This window comes from Bicyclus anynana, chromosome 7 (genome assembly GCF_947172395.1).
Source record: "Bicyclus anynana chromosome 7, ilBicAnyn1.1, whole genome shotgun sequence".
In the NCBI taxonomy this organism is placed as follows: Eukaryota; Metazoa; Arthropoda; class Insecta; order Lepidoptera; family Nymphalidae; genus Bicyclus; species Bicyclus anynana.
Window position 1 is genome coordinate 14,910,739 of NC_069089.1, and position 22,136 is coordinate 14,932,874.

The 22,136-nt window shown below is 34.4% G+C and overlaps 2 protein-coding genes and 1 long non-coding RNA gene across 7 annotated transcripts; 2 read left to right on the forward strand and 1 right to left on the reverse strand.

The window, feature by feature from the left end:
* The first annotated feature begins 75 nt into the window (after window positions 1–75).
* LOC112045192 (uncharacterized) lies at window positions 76–18,034 on the forward strand. 5 transcript variants are annotated; one of them, XM_024081282.2, is made up of 6 exons: window positions 76–458; window positions 6,271–6,449; window positions 6,720–6,870; window positions 12,336–12,467; window positions 12,801–12,963; window positions 13,605–18,034. In XM_024081282.2, exons 1-6 carry the CDS (start codon window positions 220–222, stop codon window positions 15,078–15,080), a joined length of 2,340 nt encoding a protein of 779 aa, XP_023937050.2. In that variant the 5' UTR covers window positions 76–219; the 3' UTR covers window positions 15,081–18,034. The 5 variants fall into 5 exon arrangements, with proteins under 5 accessions (XP_023937050.2, XP_023937053.2, XP_023937055.2 ...); XM_024081285.2 differs by having other exon boundaries at window positions 6,274–6,449; XM_024081287.2 differs by lacking the exon at window positions 76–458 and adding an exon at window positions 488–742 and having other exon boundaries at window positions 6,274–6,449.
* On the forward strand, window positions 940–3,281 carry LOC128198222 (uncharacterized). Its single transcript, XR_008250953.1, has 2 exons — window positions 940–2,088; window positions 2,342–3,281. It is a non-coding gene; the product is annotated as an uncharacterized LOC128198222 (long non-coding RNA).
* LOC112045200 (protein anon-73B1) lies at window positions 18,028–21,088 on the reverse strand. The gene is made up of 2 exons (XM_024081294.2): window positions 20,818–21,088; window positions 18,028–19,321 (listed from the first exon to the last, which is right to left on the reverse strand). The coding sequence occupies exons 1-2, from the start codon at window positions 21,046–21,048 to the stop codon at window positions 19,220–19,222; spliced, it is 333 nt and encodes a 110-aa protein (XP_023937062.2). The 5' UTR covers window positions 21,049–21,088; the 3' UTR covers window positions 18,028–19,219.
* Window positions 21,089–22,136: the final 1,048 nt, after the last annotated feature.

The window sequence follows — 22,136 nt, forward strand, 5'->3', positions numbered from 1 at the left end:
CGCAAGCTCTCTCTTTGAAATTTGAAATTAGCGCCATCTGTTCAACCGTGACGTAGTTATTTTGCAACTTGTCGGTTGATACCGGTTTTGCAGATTACCGATTATAATGACAAACAAAGGTTAAGTGTATAGTGACAAGTTGTATTTTCTAACCAAAGACTAATAGTTACATAGATGTCAAACAAATAAAATACCTATTTAAAAAAGTTAAAAGAAAACATGGCCGCATGGCTCGATGACAGTAGTTGTTCTGAAATTCCGACGCAGAGCAACTTGGAAAGCTTATTGTCGGAAACTTTTGTGCCTGACGATAATAGTGATAAAACATTTGATTCGTTTATTAAAGAATTTGAGTGTTTAACAGAACACTTCCAAGTGAAGAGCGAATCGAAAAGTGTGACGTCGGAAAGTAAAGCAATACAGGATGTATGTACGGAAAATGTATTTAAAGAAGTCTCGTAAGTAAAAACAATTTATGTACGGTAATTATTTAGTGTATAATTTGAATAGTAAGTAATTGAGAAAACAACGTGATTTTATATCAACAAGTACTATGATCAGCTGTTTGTCAATACAATCTTCTATCTCTTTCTCTCGTATGAATGTTCTTATTTGTGGTCTTTTTCCTTGTGTTTGACTTTTGGGCATGCTATTTTGGTACATTACCATCACGATGTGGTTTGAATATCCTAAATTTGTGTTCTCTAATGACTTGTGTATATTGTTAAATAATGTTTCGGAGGTAACTAAGACCTTTGGGATTAAAAGTCTATATTTTCTTTGTAGCTATACAATGTTTGGCTTGGGAAGTAATCTGCTGATTATTCCAGCTTACGTCTAATAACATTATTGCTTGCTTGACTTACATTACATTGTGATTATAGTATGAAATCTGACTCTCTCTAATATATGACATGTTGTGGAACTAAAGAGGTTTGTTTGTCTTATAAAATTCCATATTTGTGTCTAACAGTCAATAAGATTTGGTTTGTTATTTAATAGTAAACACTCATGTTGTTTACTCACATCTATTATGTATGTACTACAGTGAGTTACAGTATCCTTGACTTTTTCTGACACTTCCAATAATTATTGTCATATTTCAAACAAGCTACATAAAACCTTGGGCCTAATTGTCTAACGCAAACGATTGAATTTGACAGTTGAAATCGTACGTTTTTACTTGTCAAACGGCTATTTCGGATTGTGTAAGCCAATGGAAAGCCATCGGTTGGGCATAGTTAGTTCATTACGATTAGATCGTTATTTTTATACGAAGAGTGAATGATTTGTTAAGATTTGACAGTTATTTGCGATTGTCTTCGAATTGTGTAAAGTTTTATGTTCATGGCTTATGTCAAAAACTTACGATGGGTCTTGAGTCACCTTTGATCGTAAAACGGACAAATTGTGGATGTCCAAAATTCCAAAATAATAATTTATATTTTGTTAAATATCTAAAATTAATATTTTTTTTTCCATTCTAAATCTCTCAATTCAGTCTCCCCGTCCACAGTTAGCATTTTTAGGACGAAACTTTGCGAAGTGTTTTGTTTGTAAACAATGAACTCTGTTAAAAAGAGTAATAAATAATATATTCTTTGCAATGAACCTATAAAGTCAAAACAATGAAGTTAATTGAGTGCTATTAATCGATTTATATAGGATGCTGAGACTTGGACTCTGAGAGAAAGTGAGAAAAAGAATATACACGCTCTAGAAATATGTTGAAGAAGAATGCTTGAATATCCTGGACACAGTCTCACTCCTCCAAGAACTGGGGATCAAACAGCATCTTTCTTCCAGCATCCAATGTCTTCTTACACACACTTTCTTTGGACGTACCAGAGAAAGAGACGATAAGTCCATAGAGCGACATAAACTCAATACCTACGATATTTAATACCATACCATGTTTTAGATTTCTGCGACATCGTGCATGTTGTTGTATCCAATGTGTTGGGATCTGTGTTCCAGGGCTTATGTGTGTGGTTTAGTTAAGTTTGCTGGTTATTAAGCAAAAAGGAATCGAATTTCATTTTTAAAATTATGATTATGGCGAACGAACTCTTTCGTCATCGCTCATAGGTACATTTACATTTTCCATTGGTGCATGCCCACCCTAGGAATCCTAGGATTCTGAGCTACTGAATAGGAATAAAAAAATAATAGTAGATAAGCCAATGGGTGGGAGTAGAATAGGATAGGAATAGGGAATGAGTCAAAGCGAAGCTTGTCTGTCTGCTATATTATCTTAGTACACAAACTACACTTACATTGAGACTAAATGTTGATGTGTGTATTTTATAATATGCTCAATATTAACAATTTTGCTTTACAGGATATTTGGAATATGCCCTATAACTGCAGACTCCAATATTACAAAAAGCACCTGCAATACAGTAGAATAACATATTGGTGTGCTGAAGAAAAGATGGCAAAGGCTTTTAGCTGATAGGACATTGTACTGATGACCCTGTTATCTGGTCAAATCATAAATGTGTGTGTATTATCAAAATATTTGCATAGATTGTGAAATGCTGATGATATTTGATTTGGTCTTTGATATTTGAAAATAAAAGAATACTTACTTCGCTGAGTTTGTTTTTTGTAGTCTTTTCCAAAACTAAAGCTTTCAGTTTAACATTTTACTATTAATATTTTTTTTTACCATTACAATAATTAAATAAATTATTCAAAAAAGTGTAGTTGTAAAAAATACATTTATAATACCTGTGTATGTTCACCCCCTGCAGTTTCACCCACATAATTCCTGTTCCCGTGGGAAGGAATACATGGCCTATAATACTCAAATGTGGATTTTTATTGGTAAAATAATCTTCAACATTGGTTCAGTAGGTCCAGTGTTTACCCCTACAATCTCACAAACTGTATCTTTTTATTACAGTATCTTGACTACTAGTATTCTAAGAATTATGAAAATGACACCTCTGAGGGTGAAATAGGGGTTGGAAGTTTATAAAAAAAAGATTTTTTAAGTTTATTTATTATAATAATAATAAATACAGTAAACATAGACTTTCAGTTAGACATTTTTTAAACCCTGAAACCACAAAGATTAAAAATAATCAACTATATACTTCTCATCCAAACAGTCAGCCTGTACAGTACTTGCAGACACTGTTTTGATGATTAGTATATTTTCTTAAATCAGAAAAACGAGTCATCATCATGGATCAGTCATCAATCATGGATTCAGCCCTGCCCACTGTACTTGACAACATATTGGCCATACTTAAATGTTAAAGCATGTTTATTTTTAAATATGTTTTACCGTAAATAAATTATTACAGATGCTATCTTTCTAACAGCTAGCAGGATAGGTACAATGAAGTTACACACTAAATAATCAAATTTATTTTATAATTAACAAAAATGAGTAAGAATATAGATGGATGGCTGACATAGAGAGCTCCTGGAATTAGACACACACACACACCACATAATTCTTAAGCTGGCTCAGCTAGTCAGTCTTGTTGTCAAAGCACTCATCTTCATGTCTCTGAGTCAATATCAGTGGTTCATCATAGTGGTCTGTTCATAATAATCAATTTAGTCTGAAATTAAAAAAAAAAATTAATCTTTCATACTAAAAGTTAGATAGAATCTTTGAGAGGAAAACATTAGCAGTGGTGTCCTGGGTTTGATCCCTGGCTGGGCCGATTGAGGTTTTCTCAATTGGTCTAGGTCTGGCTGGTGGGAGGCTTCGGCCAGTTACCACCTTACTGGCAAAGAACTACCACTAAGCGATTTAGCTTTCCGGTACGATGCCATGTAGAAACCAAAAGGGGTGTGGATTGTCTTACTACTCCTAACAAGTTAGCCCGTTACCATCATAGATTACATCATCACTTACCATCAGGTGAGATTGTAGTCAAGGGCTAACTTGTACAGAATAAAAAAAAAAACCTGCTCCAATGTGGATTGGTAGTTATGATGTTAATATACCACTATCAGATTTTAATGATAATTAATGTTCTGAAGGTCCTGTGTTTGATCCCGGCTGGACCAATTGAGACTTACGGCCAAGCAATTTAGCATTCCGGTGTGATGACGTGTAGCAACTGAAAGGGTTGTGGATTTTCAGTTTAAATTGTAAAGAATAAAAAATAAAATATAACAGTAACATTTTGCTCTCAGTAGAGGATTTTGAATGGTATATCTAAATGCCTAGATAAACTAACTCTGCGAACCCATTGTAATTATGACACTGTTGTTGGCTGGTGAAGGAATAAAACACCCTAAAGAGCTAGAGAACTGTTCAAATCCTTTAATAATAAGTCTGTTTGTGAAGTCACTAATCACACACTTAGGTAAACCTATGTATATTAGTGCCGATTCATACGAGACTTAGAGATTAACACTGGGATAAAAATAACATGCGGACTTTTCTAAGAGACAGAGGAAATGCCCACTCTCTCCTTTTGCGCAGCCCGGATGTGCTAAATACTTCCCAACAAAGAAATTACTGCTATAACTAGTGCAGGGACATGTAGTAGACAAGCAGCGCGATCACTTATTAATCGGGCATTGTTGATTGTTCTTCAGTTGGCTAACTGTAAGTTAACCACTTGTAGTTACGCTAACCACCTTAGCCCTGCCTTGCCTGAGTTAAGGGTTGTTTTAATGAGAAACTTCTTAAGAAATGGACATCGACAAAATTAGATAGAGGTAGTTTTTCTTTTTTGTTTACTTTTATATTTTTGATTAACAGTAACACAAACGAAGTAAACTTTGCTCCTAAGATCACTATAATTTAGTAAAACTTTGCTCAATTTCTAAATTCTCTTTAAAACCTGAAAAATAAAAATTTTGTTTTGTTTATAAAATTTAAATTTCTAATCCACAGGTTATTAATATGCTATGTTTCACCACAGACTAATAGGATACCCCGTTATTTTGACACTAGCCTACACAGACAACAGGGAGATTACCAAATAGTCCAAATAGCCCTTGGTTAAATTCGTTAATTGCGTTTTGTTACTTGAGTTGCATGTACCATTTTCTCACGCTATTGTCTTCAATAGTAGATATTTGTCGTGAAATTTAATGCTTCTTTAATGTTTTAAACAAAAGACATAAAACATTGTTAAAATATATGCATTATTATGGAGTTTGACTTAAATTTGATAATATTATTAACGATAGTTTCACTATCGTTTTGCATAAACAATACGCAATCTTCATGAATGATTTCAGTTCATCGTTCATCATCCGGTCTTCATATAATGAACTAAATTAGACAATACCAATGTAAAGTTACGATTGATCGTTGATCGTAGCCGATCGTATGAACTTTACGATCAATGAAGTCCGTTAGACAATTAGGCCCCTTGACAAATTAAACTTGAAAACTGCATGTAAATGTGTTCAGTGGTTCTACAAGTAGTAGTACAAGTTTCCATCATCATCATCATCATAAGCTAACTGAGAGACAGAGACATATATTTTTTATGATAATATGTAGTGTAGTAATTTAAAAAAAAAACATTTATCTTAGTTTTTAATTTGTGACATAGAAAAGGTAGTATTCCAAATAAACGTAGTACGTACTTTGAACATCTCAATTGCCTTACACATGACTATAGTCTGGCAAGTTCATTGATGACACTCCCATGATATGCGGGCGACGGGGGGGGAAAAACTTCGTAGCTGTGAAATTGTGCGTGCGGGGAAGAGAGGTGCGTCAGTCATGGGTATTTCATTCATCAGACCATCGGGAGTGTTACGGACAAAGCTATAAATGTGACTTGGTACAATATATTTTTAGAATCACAAAATATAGATCCAATTACAAAAAATCCGGGTGTTCTGTTTCATTTTGCAGTTCAACCCCGTTTTTTTTCCTTATTTAACTTTACAGATAATTGCGTTTTTCTCTTTTATTAGAGTTTATTACTTACTCTTTTGAAGCAATTTGTATTCTGCCTTAACAATAATCTAATTCTATACTAACATTATAAGGTTATTTGAATGCTCTTTAACGGCTAATTTTTTTTTTTTTTTTTTGTTCTATTGATCTCATGCGATCAGTCGATAGACTATGAGCAGAGGAGTTGTAGGGAGATTTGGCGGTTAGAAGCAACCTTCCCCAGCGGGAGAAGCTCCATATATATGTATGTCATATGTGGCTTTCAATCAAGAATTTGCCGTCTTTTCAAGCGTCGAATCGCCTGTGTTATCGTATCGTTCGTCGTTAACGGCTAATAATAATTAAATAAATAAATAAATTAATGGCATCTATTCTAGCAGCAGCAATGATAAATTACAAGATGTCCCAAAATCAGAAGTCGAATCACAACCACTCAACGATAATAATGCACGAAAAGTGGAATTCAATAATTCAAGATATAATTGTGAATTTGAAGGTTGCCAAAGAACATATAGCACTTCGGGTAATCTACGCACCCACATGAAAACACATAAAGGTATAAACAATCTCTCTTTTTTATTCTTTATCATATATCAGTGTTTGTTTTTTGAGCCCAGGGTTTTATCATGTTTATCTTAGGAGGTCTACTGTACTTGTCTTTAAGCAAGTTATAGAGAGATTTTGCTGGTAATCCTCTTGCACCTACTTCTACGGCATACAAACTAACTACATAGTTACCATTTTTAGTTACTTCATTTGTTAGGTCATAATAGAACTTAAAGAGTAGAACTTACGTAATAGACTTAAATAGTCCAATTTTTTTCAGGTGAATACAGGTTCATATGTCCAATGGAATCATGTGGCAAGGCATTTCTCACGTCATATAGTCTCAAAATACATGTACGGGCGCATACTAAGACAAAACCTTTTGCCTGTGACATTGGCTCCTGCAACAAAGCTTTCAACACATTATACAGGTTTGTATATTTGCTGCATGAAATTCTATAGCTTGGCAAGTTAATTGTCACTCCCATGGTATGCGGGCAACAGGGAGGGAAGTGTGAAGTCGTGCACTGCCTGTCCTAACTGCTGCAACAAAGTCAATGCTATTATTTTAGTAGGAATGCCCTTATTTTGATAAATTTAATTATAGACAAATAAATTCTTTTGATGCCACATAAGTTTCCACAATTATGTATTACATTATAATTAATTTGATATTTTTATGTATGATAAGGACTTATATAATAATAAAACCCTATATTTGTACTATAAGATAATATTACATAATGGGAAGTACCCTATGAATTTTGATTTTCTTGAAAGCGTCTAAGATATACCTTTTTGTGACCAGGTGGTACATGACCATATCTTTTTATTTAAATTAATTTATACTAAAGCCAAACTAACTGTGGAAGGTTTATCAATAAACTGATCAAAAATGAAGGTATAAATCACAAGTAATTTTACACCGAATAACAATTTTAATTATCTTTTTTCTAAATTAATCACGATTTTGATTATTAAGCTTTGAACAATTACATTTTTAATTAAAAAACAATAAATAATCTACCCACTAATATAAGAATAAACCCAACTCTTCTTGAATTTCTGGAAAGCTACCTATCAGGGAATAACATAGGATTTCTGGAAAGCTACCTATCAGGGAATAACATAGGCCAAAGTTTATACCCATATTTCCACGGGTTTTACTAGTTTTAAATGAATAAGGCATGGAATGACATGTGTTTTGTAAGTACCCTCATTTTTAATATGTTTGTTGATAAACATTCTACATTAGGGTGGCTTTAGTATAGAAGTTTGATATTTTCACAGCTTCAAGGAACTGTAGACCTGAGAATATGATTTAAATTTCTATTCGATAGACAGACAGACATACAGACAACAAGGGTTCCTCTTTTCCATAATGAGGTGCGGAATCTTACAAAAAAAAAACACTGTTTACTTCGTCGAACAACAACCTGCCGCCCACGTTTTTTGAGTCATAAAGAAAAAATAATCCAAGGCCTGTGCACTTGACCTTTTTTTTCATTCATACGCGTTTTATTACACAATACGTAAGGCTGAATTGTTTCTAAAACCCGAAAATCTAAACAGTACAACGTGTTTAAGTAACTATCTGATTTATGTAGATATGTCTGGATATTTGCCAATCCATGCGTTCGTCTGTCGTTATATAGTTTTATAATTTATTTTGCCATTTGAATTTGAACTCTATCTACATGGAACATAATTTCGTTTATATTAAAATGTTTATTTCTATTTGTATTGAATTTCTTTTTTGCTAAATGTTAGACTTATTACTTACAATGTGAATTGCTGTTTGGAACATGTTATTTATATTTAGGAACTCTATTTTAGTTCAGTATCCCATTAAGGACGCTACATATAATTGACAGGTGTTTTCATAATTTGTATTCTAGTAGATGTTAGTTTAATTGATTATGAAACACGGCTAAAACTCACGTGATATTACGTCGGAGTATGCCCGACTAGTTTCGAACCCATACGGGGCCCTTAGTCATGAGCTGGTTCTTGCATCGCGGCACGATCCAAACTCAAACGATGAGTTTGGATCGTGCCGTGAGTTTTAGCTGTGTTTCATAATCAATTAATATGAATAACACTCACGATAGTTTAAATTCTAAAAAGATGTTAGTTTATTTTTAACCGACTTCCAAAAAGGAGGAGGTTCTACGTTCGGCTGTATGTATGTTTTTTTTTTTTTTTTTTTTTTTTTTTTTTTATGTATGTCCAGCGATAATTCCGTCAATTATGGACCGATTTTGAAAATTCTTTTTTTGTTTTGTAGGGTTTACTTCCAGGGTGGTCCCATTTTTTTCATGTCAGGATCTGATGATGGCATCTTGGAGAAATTGAGGGGAACTTTCGAAAGTTGTAGAGACGGCTAGTACGTTTGTTAGTGTTTCCATAAGGTATTTTAAACCACTACAACTTTATGAAGGTTTGGAGTTGGTCTGATGATGGAGCTGAAACCCAGACGATGGAACTCGTCAAGGATTTACAGCAGTCACCTTTTGTTTGGGCTTGATTTATTTGTATTGATGAGTACTTTCCACCTATATGGGTTGTGACTGTATTAAGGGTCTGGTGATGAAGACGAGGGACAGTGAAGAGAACTCCTCGACGGTTCACAGTAGCTACCTTGTGTTTGGACTTGATAAATTTGTATTGATGAGAACTTTCCACCTAGATGGATTGTGACTATATTAAGGGTCTGATGATGAAGACGAGGGACAGTGAAGAGAACTCCTCGACGGTTCACAGTAGCTACCTTGTGTTTGGACTTGATAATTTTGTATTGATAAGAACTTTCCACTTAGATAGGTGGTGACTGTACATACGCAGTGGGTATGCTAACACTAAAAATAAAAAAATAAAAATTTTAATAAAAAAAATTCAACCGACTTCCAACTCAAAAAATAACTTTTAACTAAAAAGCAAAAAATAACATCCTACCTATGTGCTACCTTCTGATCAGTTTGAAGGCGGTGCCAAGCCAGTGATGTTTTAATTAAATACGTTTAAACTACAAAATTTCTGTGGTTATTCCAGAAACAGCTTTAATTAAAACACGACACTGGCTTGGCACCGCCTTCAAACTGATCAGAAGGTAGCACATAGGTAGGATGTTATTTTTTGCTTTTTAGTTAAAAGTTATTTTTTGAGTTGGAAGTCGGTTGAATTTTTTTTATTAAAATTTTTTTATAATATCTAAATTAAGGCCAATGTGATGAGAAAATAATGTAACCAATCTTACGGGGATTCAAAACTTATGTTTGTATGAATTATGACAAACTTCAAATAGTTATCAATATTTCTAATGGACGAAGATAATTCGTTAGACGAGTAGATATGAATCAGTCGTAGGTACCAATCTATTTATAAAGAAATTATCATTTGTATTATCAATCATGTGCTACTTAATATTATAAATGCGAAAGTATGTCTGTCTGTATGTTTACGGCTAAATCAATGAACCGATTTGGATGAAATTTTGGTAGAGATAAATTAGATATTAGAGCAGAACATTATACTACTTTTTATCCCGAAAAATCTCATGATTCTCGCGGAATTTGTAAGAAAATAATTTAACGCAAACGGACTCACTGGCGTCCGCTAGTCATGTTATGTAATCAATTTTGATATAAAAAAATGTTCTCTACGTTTATAATATTCATAATCAACCCATATTCGGCTCACTGCTGAGCTCGAGTCTCCTCTCAGAATGACAGAATGAGAGGGGTTAGGCCAATAGTCCACCACGCTGGCCCAATGCGAATTGGCGGACTTTACACACGCAGAGAATTAAGTAAATTCTCTGGTAGGTTCTAGTAGGTAGGTCCGCCGTTTGAGATACGTGATATTTAATTTCTGAACACTTTCACACAACTGAAAAGTACTGAAAAGTTGTAGGTGCATGCCCCGGACCGGATTCGAACCACGCCCTCCGGAATCGGAAGCAGAGGTCATATTCACAGGGCTATCACGGCTCAATAACGTATTCCACATAATTTCGTTGTTTTTTGTAAGAATTTTGACATCTGCAGAAAATGAGTTAGGTTAGATATTGTCTATTGATAGATATGCTGGCAGGGTTGCGGTAGTTTACAAAATGTCCCAATGGCTCAGTCATAAGGTGACAAGTCGGAACACCGTGAGGTTTTAGTCAGTTGCAGTCTGACATAACCTTCTTGCCTCCCCGTGGCGAGAAGGTTTCCATGAGGAATCCCCACGTGAAAAATAAAGTATTGATAGATATCAGTTATCACTTTAACGCAATCTAAACAGGAACTAACTTATTTATAAAATGGCGGATTTGATAATTTCCTAGACAGCATTCCTAAACTACGAATTACAAGACAACCATGTTACTATGTAACATACTGATAAAATTACCTATTGCCTGTGAGAGATAAGGATAGAGATAATTTGTTCGCTTTCGTAACGTAACTTAGTAACCGTCAGTTTGTTTATGTAATTTATCTCGTCTTGTTGGCCTTGAACGTTTTTCTATAATTTCATTTACATTGAATTGACTATAGGTACCTACCCTACTCGTGCTATATTATATAGCTCAAAACTGGACGGAATATAAGAAACGTACTCGCGAGTTTTACATAGTTCTCGAACTAAAACATGAAAAAAATTAGTAGACCATTAGTCTTAAAAAGATGAACCTTATTACTACAATAAGGTTCATCTTCTTTTCTAACCCTTTTCCGCTTCTTGGTCATTAAAGTTGACCGTTGTGTGAAGATTTGGGATTTGTGATATGACCAAATACCTTCTGAGTTATTCTTGTCCAACCAAGAGTAGGAACAAGCAAGAGACGAGCCTGAATAAAATACCAGATACACAAGCAGTGACGTGCACTACATAGATGTATAAATGCACTGCCTACCCTAAGGACTCAACACAAAATTATGTTGGACTATAGAATTCATAGTTAGAAGAGGAATTTTCCAATCTCAACTTACAGTGCATACCCTAGTTAAAACCTTATGCACGCCATTGGACAGAAGATACCGGATATTCGGTATACCGGCAATGGCGTAGCTACCCAGGAGCTAGGCGGTGCAGTGGCCCGGGGTTCTCAAGCTCAGGGAGCCCTCGAATCCTTACCTTACCAGAAAATCACGAACGAACTGAACTTTATACATTTTTATGTATTTGTATGTTTTAACTTGATAAAACCTAACCAGTTTAGGTAGTAGTGGGGCCCCATTTTGTTTTTGCACCAGGGCTCTTCGTTACCTAGCTACGCCACTGTATACCGGTTATACGATAAAATACCGGACTGAAACCTCATACGTCTTGAATTCAATCTCTCCCGTTGGACCAAGTATTGTATCTACCTAACCACTCTTGGCATTTTCACTAAGCTAAGGAATGTGTGATTTTATTGCAAAATATTTGCCATCAATCACGTCATGTTCATTTTGGACAAAACTTGGCCGTTGCCAATTTCTTAATGGGTGTTTGTGGAACTTGTCAATTTGTTTTAATGATCGTCCAATGTCACATCTCGTCATTATTCTCAAGAGTAGGTACCTACCTATAGGTAGAAACGTTCGCTACGCGAAACCTTTCTTAGCATACATCTTTTTTTAGGTATGTCTAATAAATATGTGAATCTAAAATAGAAAATGTTATTTTCAGTGGCCTTTGAGAGAGAGAGAGAGAGTAAATGAAGGGAAAATTATCTCTAAATATACAAAAATGTTGCTCAATATGACAGGGACTTAACCATGCAGGATGTTTCCAATTTTTGGGCGCACGCTTAAAAAAGAGACTGCTTTTTTTACTTTTGTAATTTCTGAAATGAGAGTTTCATTTCAGGAACCTCAAAAAGGAATTTGACTTGGTCTTTGAACGTATGAAAATGTATACGTTCCAGGTTACGAGCGCATCAAAGGCTGCACAGCGGTGACACGTTTAACTGTAAAGCTGAAGGCTGTTCGAAGTTCTTCACGACGCTGAGCGACCTGAAGAAACACATACGCACCCATACACAAGAGAGACCTTATAAGTAAGTTTTTATATGGGAGTAGGGAGAGGAGGTATTGACAGGGTGTCCCGTAAATAGTACAACATACTCTAAGAGAGTGATAGCTGACATTAGGGCCTACTAAAATAACGCAACGAGTATGTTAGCTGAAATTTTCCGTTTTTTAGGTTATATTGATTTTTCTACAAAATACAGAAATCCTTTTAACGGTCACATTGTACCTTAAAAACATGTTAATTTAATAGGAATGCCAAAAATGTAAGACATTAGTAAAAACCAATATATGCAAAACCTTGTCATCATCCCCATAATTACCCTGCTGATGTGAATGTTGAGTTGAGTATACTGTCCCAGATGTCTAATGGACGGATGCGGCAAGTCGTTCACAGCGTCGCACCATCTCAAGGCGCACGCGCGCACGCACTCTGGCTCGCGGCCGCACGCGTGCGCCGCACCCGGCTGCGGGAAACTGTTCTCCACGCCCACCAGCTTGCGCGCACACGTCAGGAAACACCAGGTACGTGGAGATATCCTCGTCGCCATCCTCATTTTAAAGCATCAATAGCTCTATCGTAAAGGTGCATATCAAGAATTCGCCGTTTTTATATTTGTCGAACTGAACAAGCGTTAGCATTTGTAAGATAATTTATGTGAAATTTGGCTACTGACTCAGACAAGCCTAGGTAACACGCTTTTAGCTTACACATACGCTTACATTGACCGGGAAAATAAGTCTTCAACCATACCAAGCAACTTAGCGTTTCGTCAGTAAGCCTAAAATATATCTACAACATATTTCTAGGAGAGAGAATAACATTGTCGACCAATAAGAACAAAATCGAAAATATTCTCTTTTACGTCCAAAGAGAACGATATGTTCGATTTCACCGATATTGGTATGGTGTAGCTCTTTTCGAGATATGTTAGGGTGCGCTTCTTAAGCCAGGTCAGCACTCTTCATTCTTAAATCGCGCTCTTCATTGTATGTATAATTTTGTACACAATTACACAGTATGTACCTACACCAAAAATTGATGCGGGAATAAATATGCTCTATCGCTAACTAGTTTCCTTTGTTATATGTCACAAAGGACAAAAATGAAACATTGTCCTAACACATTTCTACATGTACCTTCATATAAAAATGATACTTTGCAGATCGAAGCCGAGACACCGACTGTAGAGGTCATTGAGAATGAACCGGCGAAACCAGTCAATGACGTCATGGTCTGGGATAGCCTCCTCGAGTCCTTTGGTAGGATCACCACTGAGTCCAACTCCACAGACGGCAGTTTAGAAGATATAACCAGTGTCGACCCACTATCTAACACTAACATGGACATAACGGAACTGCTTTTCGATAACGCTACTAACAATACTAAATTCGATGATAACATAGCTGTAGATTACGATTTGAGTAACCTGGAAGTGCTTTCTCCATTTGACGTGAATAAAATCGATAAGAAAGACGACAACGACAATAGTTGGGTAGTCGATAACATACCACCGATTTCATTGTCCACCCCTAAAATGGAAGTCGAATCTAAAGCGATGCAATTAGCGTTGGCCAATGAAATCGAAATTCAAGCCCCTTGGATAGACGTCACAGCTTTAGCGTCGTCCATACTAGAAACACCAGTTAGCATAAAAGAGAGCGGCCCTGAAAGCATATTTACTCTCGCAACATTCGTACCAACACATATGCAAAGTTACATAGATTTGAGCACCGAAGCTGTGCCAACAGCTAACCTCTTGACCCAAAGTTCTTTCCATTTAGATACACCGAATATTTTAGACGTCAGCGATAAAGTTTTCAATGACAGTGAACTCGTCACGAACCACGATGTGTCTAAAATAGATGCGGACATTGATTTCTTAAAAACCACCGCCGACATCATCGACGATAGATCACTGAACACGCCATCTCCTAGTCGAGTGCAACAAAGCATCGAAATCAATCCATCCAATTCGGTTCTGTTTAACACAGATCTGGCACTCGAGGACACTTTGCTATTTGATAACGAACCCCCGTCTGATATGTATGTTGTAAAAACGGAAAACGTTTTCGGTAAGAAAACTAAAAACCCTCTAGAACAATTGGCAGCAGATGCCGGAATCTGCTCCTGCACCGAATGTAAATGTGGGCCGAATAGTGGCGAATGTAGAAACTGCCAAAACCATGAGCCTCCCCCTAAGCCTGTCGGTTGTGGTGACGATAAGTGTTCCTGTGGCGTTGACTGCGAATGCGATCACGCCGAGATGAAATGCGCAGTCGGCTGCGGCCGAGCCACAGACACTAACCATAATACATTCTTGCATTATCACAAAAGGCACAACAACTCCAACCTTGAGGACTTTGGCGTTTACACCCACGAATGTGACGAGTCATTATTGGGAATCATCGACAGCATAAAATGTCCCTGCAACGGTTCTACCGACGGAAAATGTTCCTCGGAATGTTCCGAACCCGGAAAGAGCTGTTCGAAATCAGACACAAGTCACGACCTCCATAAAAAATCGTGTTGCGTTACAATATGCTTCAAAAAATTAGACGCTTTCAAACAGTTTTTGAATGACCCCAATGTGTTGAATGCTATAAAAGTGAAAAACTTTAATTTGACCACTAGCTTCTAACGTTACTTACCATTATTTTTTTGCATTTATACAAGTGGGCTTATGCTGTAAGATTTATTGACAAGTTTTTCTCATGCGGGTCATGACCAGATGTTTGACGTTACAAAGTTCTGCGAACTAAAAGAAACAGAATAACCTCACTTTCGCAGTCGTGTTCCATGCATATAGCTAGGCCTATTTGTTGTGAGTTATTTTTAAACAAATCGTTAAATTCTTCCATTATTGTACAAAATGTAATTGTTTATCAGTCTTTATTTTACAGCACTCATTTAGCTAATCTAATACCAGTAGGTTGGAAGCTAAACCCTGTGACTTTTATACCAAATTATATTAGTGCTTTAAGCCCAATTCGCAGAATCAAAGCGAAACATAGCAACATGTTTTTTAACGTTATTAAACACGATATTGAATTCATATCTCAAATTATTAACATAAAAATAGTGCCCGGGATAAAGCATCATTAGCCCTCATTCGCACGAAAGTTTTTTTAACGGTGTTGGAAATAGACTATGAATTAAATTAAATAAAGTACGTAAATAAAAGCGCCAACGCTGGGTTATAACGTATCGGTTTTTTAATTCTCGTGCGAATGATGTCATAATGAAACGATATAGACTTCAATATCTTGCAGCTAAAAAAAAGATTAATTTATATTTTCAATAAATTAGTGATTTAACAAAAATGGTAACGACCAGCTAAGTAGCTGTGCCTAAAAATTTTATAACTACTATATACTAAATAATTCCAATAACAATATTACTAAATTAATTTCTTAACAATAAATTCCTTAACCCAAAAAACGTTTGCTGCTCAAAATCTAAAATTAGAATGGGATTGAGGAAGAAATACATATATTTCTTTATTATAAATGGAGGACCTACGAAAAATAATACACTCAGAGGAACAATTATCCGCCCTCTTTGACATGAAGCGAGTATATTAAAGCGGGCGGATAATTGTGCCTCTGAGTTTATATTATCTTATATTATCATGTCATGTCGAGATTATTTTTAGTCATATTTACGTCACAATTTAGAATTTAACTTATTGAGATCAAAGCCAAAGGCTTGTTATCTGTTATAAAAAAATAACTACTGTTGCTTTTTTACAATAATACAGATCCTCTTTTATACAAACAGCATCTAATGTTTTTGTTATTATTATAGATTGTTGAAAAAATAAATTAAAAATTAAGTTGTTGGAAATTATAAAGATTACAAATTTATGTTCATAAGTTACAAGTGATATTATTATTCGCTGGGATATTAATATTTGTATAATTAATTTTAATTATTGCATTACAAATAATATTTATTAGATCTACTTAATTTAAACTAAACATGAAGCATTTTAATAGGTGTCATAGTTGTTATCTATTTAGAAGTAGGGTTGCCAATATTAATTCAGTGAAATATAGTTTTTTTTTTATCAAAATGCATGTAAACTTTATAGCTTTATCAAAAGCTCATTTTTCATTAATTTGTATAATTAAGTTCCAAAAGCAATAAAATATGTATATAAGTTCGGATATATGCTATTGCGTCAATCGAAGTTAATGAAAAGGTACATTTACACAATTTTATAATGAAAGTTTTGTTTGTTAGACAATTAGAAATATAAATTATATTATTTATAATTTATATTTGAAATTATAGACTACGGAGACCTAAAATATAGTCAATATAAACTATTATTGGTAACCCTATCTGGAATAGTGTTTAATAGACATTTCATTCATTTTGTTAAGTGTTTTCTATTAGATACATAATGTAACCGACCATTTTGGGCCCAGAGAGAAAAATATCCTTTATTTTTTATAATAAATCAAAACCACCAAAAATAATTACAATTCACAGTTGTTGTTTTTTGAAAAGTATGTTTTTTTGTTAAAATCGCTCATTTTATAACGCCCTTAACTTGATTATGCAACTGTCGATCACACTGAAATTAAACCAGTTATATTATTACTTAATATTTTGACGTGGCAACGTCTTATAATTTAATGGGGCCGGCTGCACACTCGAAAAAACATGACGTCAAACGTCGTTCCCTCGCTCTAGGGTTGCCAATTTTTTTTACAAGAAATAAAGCATATTCTGGTCTATGAATATTATTAAACAGTATTTTAGAAAAAAAAACATTTTCTTTTGAAAAATGCAACCATTCCATCAGTATTTTCCTCAGACCAATTATAGAAGGACCTGTATCGCACTCAAAGTCACGAACAAAATTGTCTGTCATTTTCTAAGGATAACGAGCTTAGATTTTGTACATATCTTATACTAAACTAGAAGTTTTTGCCCGTTTTTTACACAATTCAATTACACAAAAAGGTATTTTTACGAAGCTCTTTAACATTAGTACATATCATCTATAACATTAGTTGATCATATACTTTGACAGAAAAGTAACGACTAGCGAGGCAGGTCTATACAATAATTGGTCTGAAGTATTTTCTTGTGACGTTGTCACGTTCAACTATCGACAGTAAACCGACTTTATAGACAACCGATTATTTTTTTATTATAAGACGTCAATTTTACTATTAATAAAATGACACTAACGGACGGTTCATTCATCAAACCTGGGCCTAGCAATATTTTAAATAAATTCTTTCGGTTTTTTTAAATGTAGCATTTAGAATGGAGTTACCATCCAATAATGTTTTGATATAGATATTTTATGAATTGTTATTTGTTTTATTTATTTACATAATATTAAAATGGTGCTATATTATAATTATACATATGATGATACAAAGAAACAATGTGCCTTAAATAATGTTGTCCACTGTACTTATTTTGAATTTTTTGAGCTTGTACAAAATATGAGATTTGTTAAATAATGATATTTTACTTATATAGATAATTATATGAATATACTCTAATCTATTTTAAGCAATAATAAAATGCTGTAACTTCTAGTCCATGTAACAAATAAAACAAGCTTTTAGATATTTGTCTTTTATTCAGTTCAACAGATTCGACTTACAATAGCCTACATCATTTTCACCTTCACATTTCACTCATTGATGTCATTTTCCATTGTTGAAAGAATTTTTATAATTGGTTTAGTGGTTTAGGCATGAAAGTGTAACAAATAAACTCACATCCATACTATATGAACAGAATATTAAATGTTCAACTGATCTAACTTGCAAGTATGATAAGACAAATTGCACCATGGAAAAATAAATCAACTGCTTATATTATATTGTGAAACTACAATATAAATTAAAGAAAAAAGAAGTTTCATTGAGATCAGATGTATTTTTAATTAGAGCAATATCTGCTCGTAATAAGATTTATGTAATTAAAATTGTGAAAAAGTGTTGTTGAGATCAGACATTAATGTATGTAAGTTAATTATGTATTTGAGAATTATTGATATTATGGAACTATCTACACATTTTATATAAATATAAGAGGCACCCCAGTGTGATCTAATGATGGTTGTTAAAGAATTTAACGTTATCAACCTAAACCTGACAACCCACATATCGCCTATAATAGAGCCCTTTGTACCCAGTTGGTACAGCAGCAAGCCATAAAATCCAAAATTGAATTGAAGAGAGCCCTGGGTCATAAGTAGACTGATAATGATATTGATTAAAAAATACACTAATGATGATCTAAAACCACTTTAAGTATACTCTTACATCTAGATGAGATTCCGAACTTTAATTAAAACAGCATCAGTTGTTAACATAATAAGTAAAAAAATAAATATGGAAGCTAAGAGCAGCTTTACACCTTAACTACTTATATTAAACCTACATCTTTTATAGACATTATCTAAGCTACTGAAAAAGATACAAGGTACTATTAATTATGTTAAATAGGTTTTACAGTATAACAATTTGGACTGACTTGAATTAATTGTAACAGGAAATGTACCTATTCTATTCCAGTGAAATACCATCAAAAGAATTAGCATCTCAATTTAAAAGAAATTGAATTTATGGATACAGTGCCTTTTTTTTTGACAGTCTAAAATCATCTACTTCTAAACATATATTACTTAAGAGTATATCATGGGTAGTTGAAAGTTACAATTTTATAAATTGTTTTTTTCAACAAGTACTCGTAATATTCCGTACAGGTCTATAATTTAAAACGTAGTTCTTTCATGTTTGTAGTCTAACGACGTTTCTTCTTATCATGTCTTCTGGTGCGAGATATGGTTGCTCTGTGGCCCGGGGAAGACTGCTCTGAACTGCATTCATCACTGTCTGTGTATGCCTGGAAACAATTATAAACTCAAATATAATACTAGCCAATAAAAGAAGAAGGAGAAGAAGAAAGTCATTGATGTAACCACCAGGCACCAGCAGGCTACAATGTTTTTCAGATAGCATAGGTAAGGTGACAGTTGCCATAAGATGTTCATAATACATGCTATTAGTGAGAAACACTGCAAACTTTCAAGAGTGAAACGAACTGTCATAGTACCCATGCTATCTGAAAAACACTATAATACACTAACTTTGACATATAGAAAATTGAGATTCCATGTAACAAATAACATCCAGTGCCTACTGTTAGCTCTTTGTGGATATCATACAATAATTATATTCATCTTCACCCATGCAAACTAGGTACATGAAGAAATTCAGGACTTTTATTTCATATATTCAGTACAATAAGAGGATCTTTTCTATTTCAAAGTCTGATTAAGACGAACCCATGTTGTTTTGTTTTTGAATAACACAAACAGGTACAAGTCACTAGAGTTTTCATAATTATGTACACAGTTAAAGCCACTGTCACACAGATAAGTCTATCCTGCTTTGTGTTGCGCCGCCAGTTTCCACTTATGCATAGGCATAAAGAGCAAGACTTCACAGGACATGTTATACTACTATCGTTAACAACTGAGTCTTAGGGCCATAAATCATTTCTCTATATCTATCTCGCTTGCACTTATGGGTCTTATGGAGCCGTCTAGTGAAGGGTGTAACAATGAAAGACATATTATCGATAAGTAAAGTTTATTATCGTATCTTGTTCACAAAATTAAAAAAATTAACAATATTTGATTTAATATAATACATATTTCATATTATATAATTATTAACTAAATACTTCCGTCTTGATTCGGTCCACTGTCGCTCTGCTCACACCACAAACAAATGCGGCCATTTCACGTGGTTTGTTGAAATTTAGAGAAGCCACTTTATTCGGATCACTTTTCAATTCATTGAGAAACAGGAATACGTTGTGAATCAGTGTTCGAGCTTGAGGGCTAATATCGCCATGTAATTTCTTCAGATCAACGTTAGAAAATAAAGTATCCATAGTGCGCAACGAGTAACACATGAATGTATTTATTTAATTGCAGTAAACACATTTATAGCAAAAAAAATACGCAATGCAATTACATTAGAAACCGACCAATCAGAATCGTCCAAATCATTATTGACTCATCATTAGCACGTGCGCAGGTAGCCGTTTATCGATAATTAGGGTGCGCAGGTAGGCGCGCTGCACATTCCTATCTTTTTTGACTTTTATGACCGGACGACTCAGATGATAACGCGCATACTATAGAGAAACTTCGTACAATGCGCTGCCTTGCGCTCGTCAAACTAAGGCTTAGTCAATATGCTTCTAGAGCCTGTAATTACTGCTGTAACCGTATCCTTCAGTCAGGAAACCAAGAATACTGCTTAGCGTTAATGCCTACTTCCAAGACAAGCTTTGGGCAAACAGGGCTCTAATATTTAAACTTTATTTACCTTCTCATATGGATGCGATTCGCTCTGTTCGTCCGTAAGTGTAACACAAGCTAGCAAGCAAATTAGTTGAAATGCAGCGCCGATATACAGGCCGTATCGGATCACAGTACTCATCATGTCTTCAGCGAAGATTTCATTCGGTATCATATTTAGTAACAGTGGATTATTATAGAGGATATAGTTTTGTTGATCCGAATTTTTTGAAAATGTTTTCACTTGAGAACTTTTCATAAAATCAATAATCAACCGGTGATTGACAAAACAATAATAGACATAGACAACTGACCAAAGAGTAAACTGCCACAGAATAAGGGGCATAGACAGTAGACATCAAGAGCAAAAACGTCATATAGAACCCTCAAACCAATTATAAAAGGAACTGACTCGCTAGACGTTACTCCTCTGTCCAAGAATCAACGATCTAATGCGTTTGTAAAAACTGTTTTTAGAGGATCACTGTTTTTTTGGTTGTAATCGTTTTCGTCGTGTAAAGAGAGCTCACTTAAAATGGTGGTTTGTGTTAATAACTAAATTTTTCTCTTTCTTCTTCGTCATTTTCAAAAATTACATGAATTATTATTAATCTTGTCACGAAGTTCACCTATAGGAACTCCGTGATACTAATTAGATGTTTTATTTGTCAATTATTGTCTCAGACCAATTACGGAGTAAACCTAAACATCGAAAATATATAACGTTAATATTTTTTACGTTTTAATTTGTTAAATTAAATTATTAAAACAGACATAATATTTACGTTAAATCGTTATCATCAACTCTTAGTTAGGTAGTCCTGAGATTATTGTCCTTATTAGTGTACATTTTAAAAACAAATATGAAAAACTTTCAGGGGGTAGAATGTTAGATGGCTGTTATAATTACTTTTGAAAGTTTTTGTATGAAACTGAAAAAAGACAGACAATTTTGTTGGTGAATTTGGGTGCGATACTGGTCCATTTGTAATTTATCTGATATAGAACCAGATTGACATCATACTACCATAGATAAAGTACGATGCATAGAGTATATTTTTTATTGTTATCATCCTTGTAGGGAAAAGGCAAAGGCATTACACCGTACAGCCGTATTCCAGTATCGGTTATTATCATCAACATCTGATAGTGGTCGCTAATGAATTTAACATTATCACCCTATACCCGTCAACCCAATTTCCCCTGGTCTATAAAGAGGGAGACCTGGTCCTGTAGTGGGCGGAGTAGGCTGTTATAAGAGACTTATTTATTATAGTGTTAAGAATGATTATACTATAAACGTTAAAAAAAGCTTGGAAATAAACAAAAAACACCCTGACTGAGTTT

Bases quoted from the DNA above. Each gene is read 5' to 3' on its own strand.
- LOC112045192 (XM_024081282.2), top strand. From the start codon at position 220: ATGGCCGCATGGCTCGATGACAGTAGTTGTTCTGAAATTCCGACGCAG. The intron at 6,450-6,719 runs GTATAAACAATC...AATTTTTTTCAG, and splicing joins CCACATGAAAACACATAAAG to GTGAATACAGGTTCATATGT. The intron at 12,468-12,800 runs GTAAGTTTTTAT...ATACTGTCCCAG, and splicing joins ACACAAGAGAGACCTTATAA to ATGTCTAATGGACGGATGCG.
- LOC112045200 (XM_024081294.2), bottom strand. From the start codon at position 21,048: ATGAAAAGTTCTCAAGTGAAAACATTTTCAAAAAATTCGGATCAACAA. The intron at 19,322-20,817 runs GTAAATAAAGTT...AATTGTTTCCAG, and splicing joins AATCGCATCCATATGAGAAG to GCATACACAGACAGTGATGA.